The sequence below is a fragment of the Cyprinodon variegatus genome, unplaced genomic scaffold (genome assembly GCF_000732505.1).
Source record: "Cyprinodon variegatus isolate N-32 unplaced genomic scaffold, C_variegatus-1.0 Scaffold406, whole genome shotgun sequence".
NCBI lineage: Eukaryota > Metazoa > Chordata > Actinopteri > Cyprinodontiformes > Cyprinodontidae > Cyprinodon > Cyprinodon variegatus.
Genome location: NW_015150859.1, coordinates 761,074 through 762,165, shown reverse-complemented (window position 1 = coordinate 762,165; position 1,092 = coordinate 761,074). Strand labels below are relative to the sequence as shown.

At 44.1% G+C, this 1,092-nt stretch overlaps 1 protein-coding gene across 1 annotated transcript in view; it reads left to right on the top strand.

The window, feature by feature from the left end:
• LOC107093067 (unconventional myosin-VIIa-like) overlaps window positions 1–1,092 on the top strand; it is a 105,863-nt gene that overhangs the window by 12,706 nt on the left and 92,065 nt on the right. The window contains exon 3 of the mRNA XM_015387887.1: window positions 978–1,048. Within this exon, the coding sequence (XP_015243373.1) occupies window positions 1,031–1,048 (18 nt within the window). The 5' untranslated portion in view covers window positions 978–1,030. The remainder of the gene's footprint in view (window positions 1–977; window positions 1,049–1,092) is intronic.

Genomic DNA, 1,092 nt, shown 5'->3' with positions numbered 1-1,092 from the left:
TGATTGTTGGAGAACGGAGATACTGACCACCACTCAGATTTCCTGCGGGACTTGAACGAGTCGTTGTGGAGAATAATCCCTTTCTCAGTGAAAGCTCAAACGATCTCTTGGGGAAAGTGGATCCAAACTTCCTGTTTGAACCCCAGCTCAGTTTGAAGCTCAGTTGATCCTTCCAGGGAGTGAAGGTCCGAGAGATCCAGCTAGCAGGACAACTTCCTGCCAAGAGGCAAAGACAAAACAAAGTTAAACTCAGGTTGACAAAAACTCAGCTTGGCTAGAGTACCCTAAACTGGCAAACACTCTGGCGTTGAAGTAGTGGCAGTCAGCAGCTTAAGAACACTCCGTTAACGAAGTAACCATCAGCAGGTGTGTGAGGAGGCGGACCGGAACCAGGCGCCTCCTGGTGGAGGAAGGGAGAAAAACACAGAAAACACAGACACAAAACAGGAGTCCTTACAAAATGTGAATAAACCCTGACGCAGAGATGTGAACTGCAATCAAAACAGTGAAGTTTCATTCAGTTTTATGGTGGAGGATGAATAATAATGACTCAGGAATGCATTAAACTAGTCACCAATTTAGTGCTACTTGGTCCTGATGTTATTTCCCTTTGGGAACCTACTAGCACTAAGTTGCTAACTGGTTAACAAGATGCTTCTGACAAATCGGCCATACCCAAACTTGGTTGTGAACCTTTGGCCACAACAATCCCGCCCCCTTGATAAACGACCAATCACATTCTCTTTATTCACTGGTGTAAAGTCGTGCACCACTCGGGATATTTAAGAAGAACCGGTTGGAACGGCAGTTTCCCTACGACTTGAAATTCTCACTAAAGTATAACAATGGGATATGTGGCGTTCTTTTGCTTACCATTTATATGAGTCCAGGCAGGGCAGTAATGTTTGCATGATTGCAGCATTTCTTTATATTTCTTCTCTCTTTTATTTGATATCTGTCACTGTTTGTCTTTGTAGGTCTCCTTCACACGGTGACTTCTGATGTCCTCAGATAAACCCACAACTGAACCATGGTCATTCTGCAGCAGGTCAGTGCTTTTTGGTGGTTATGTTGCTTTTGCTTGTTTTACAG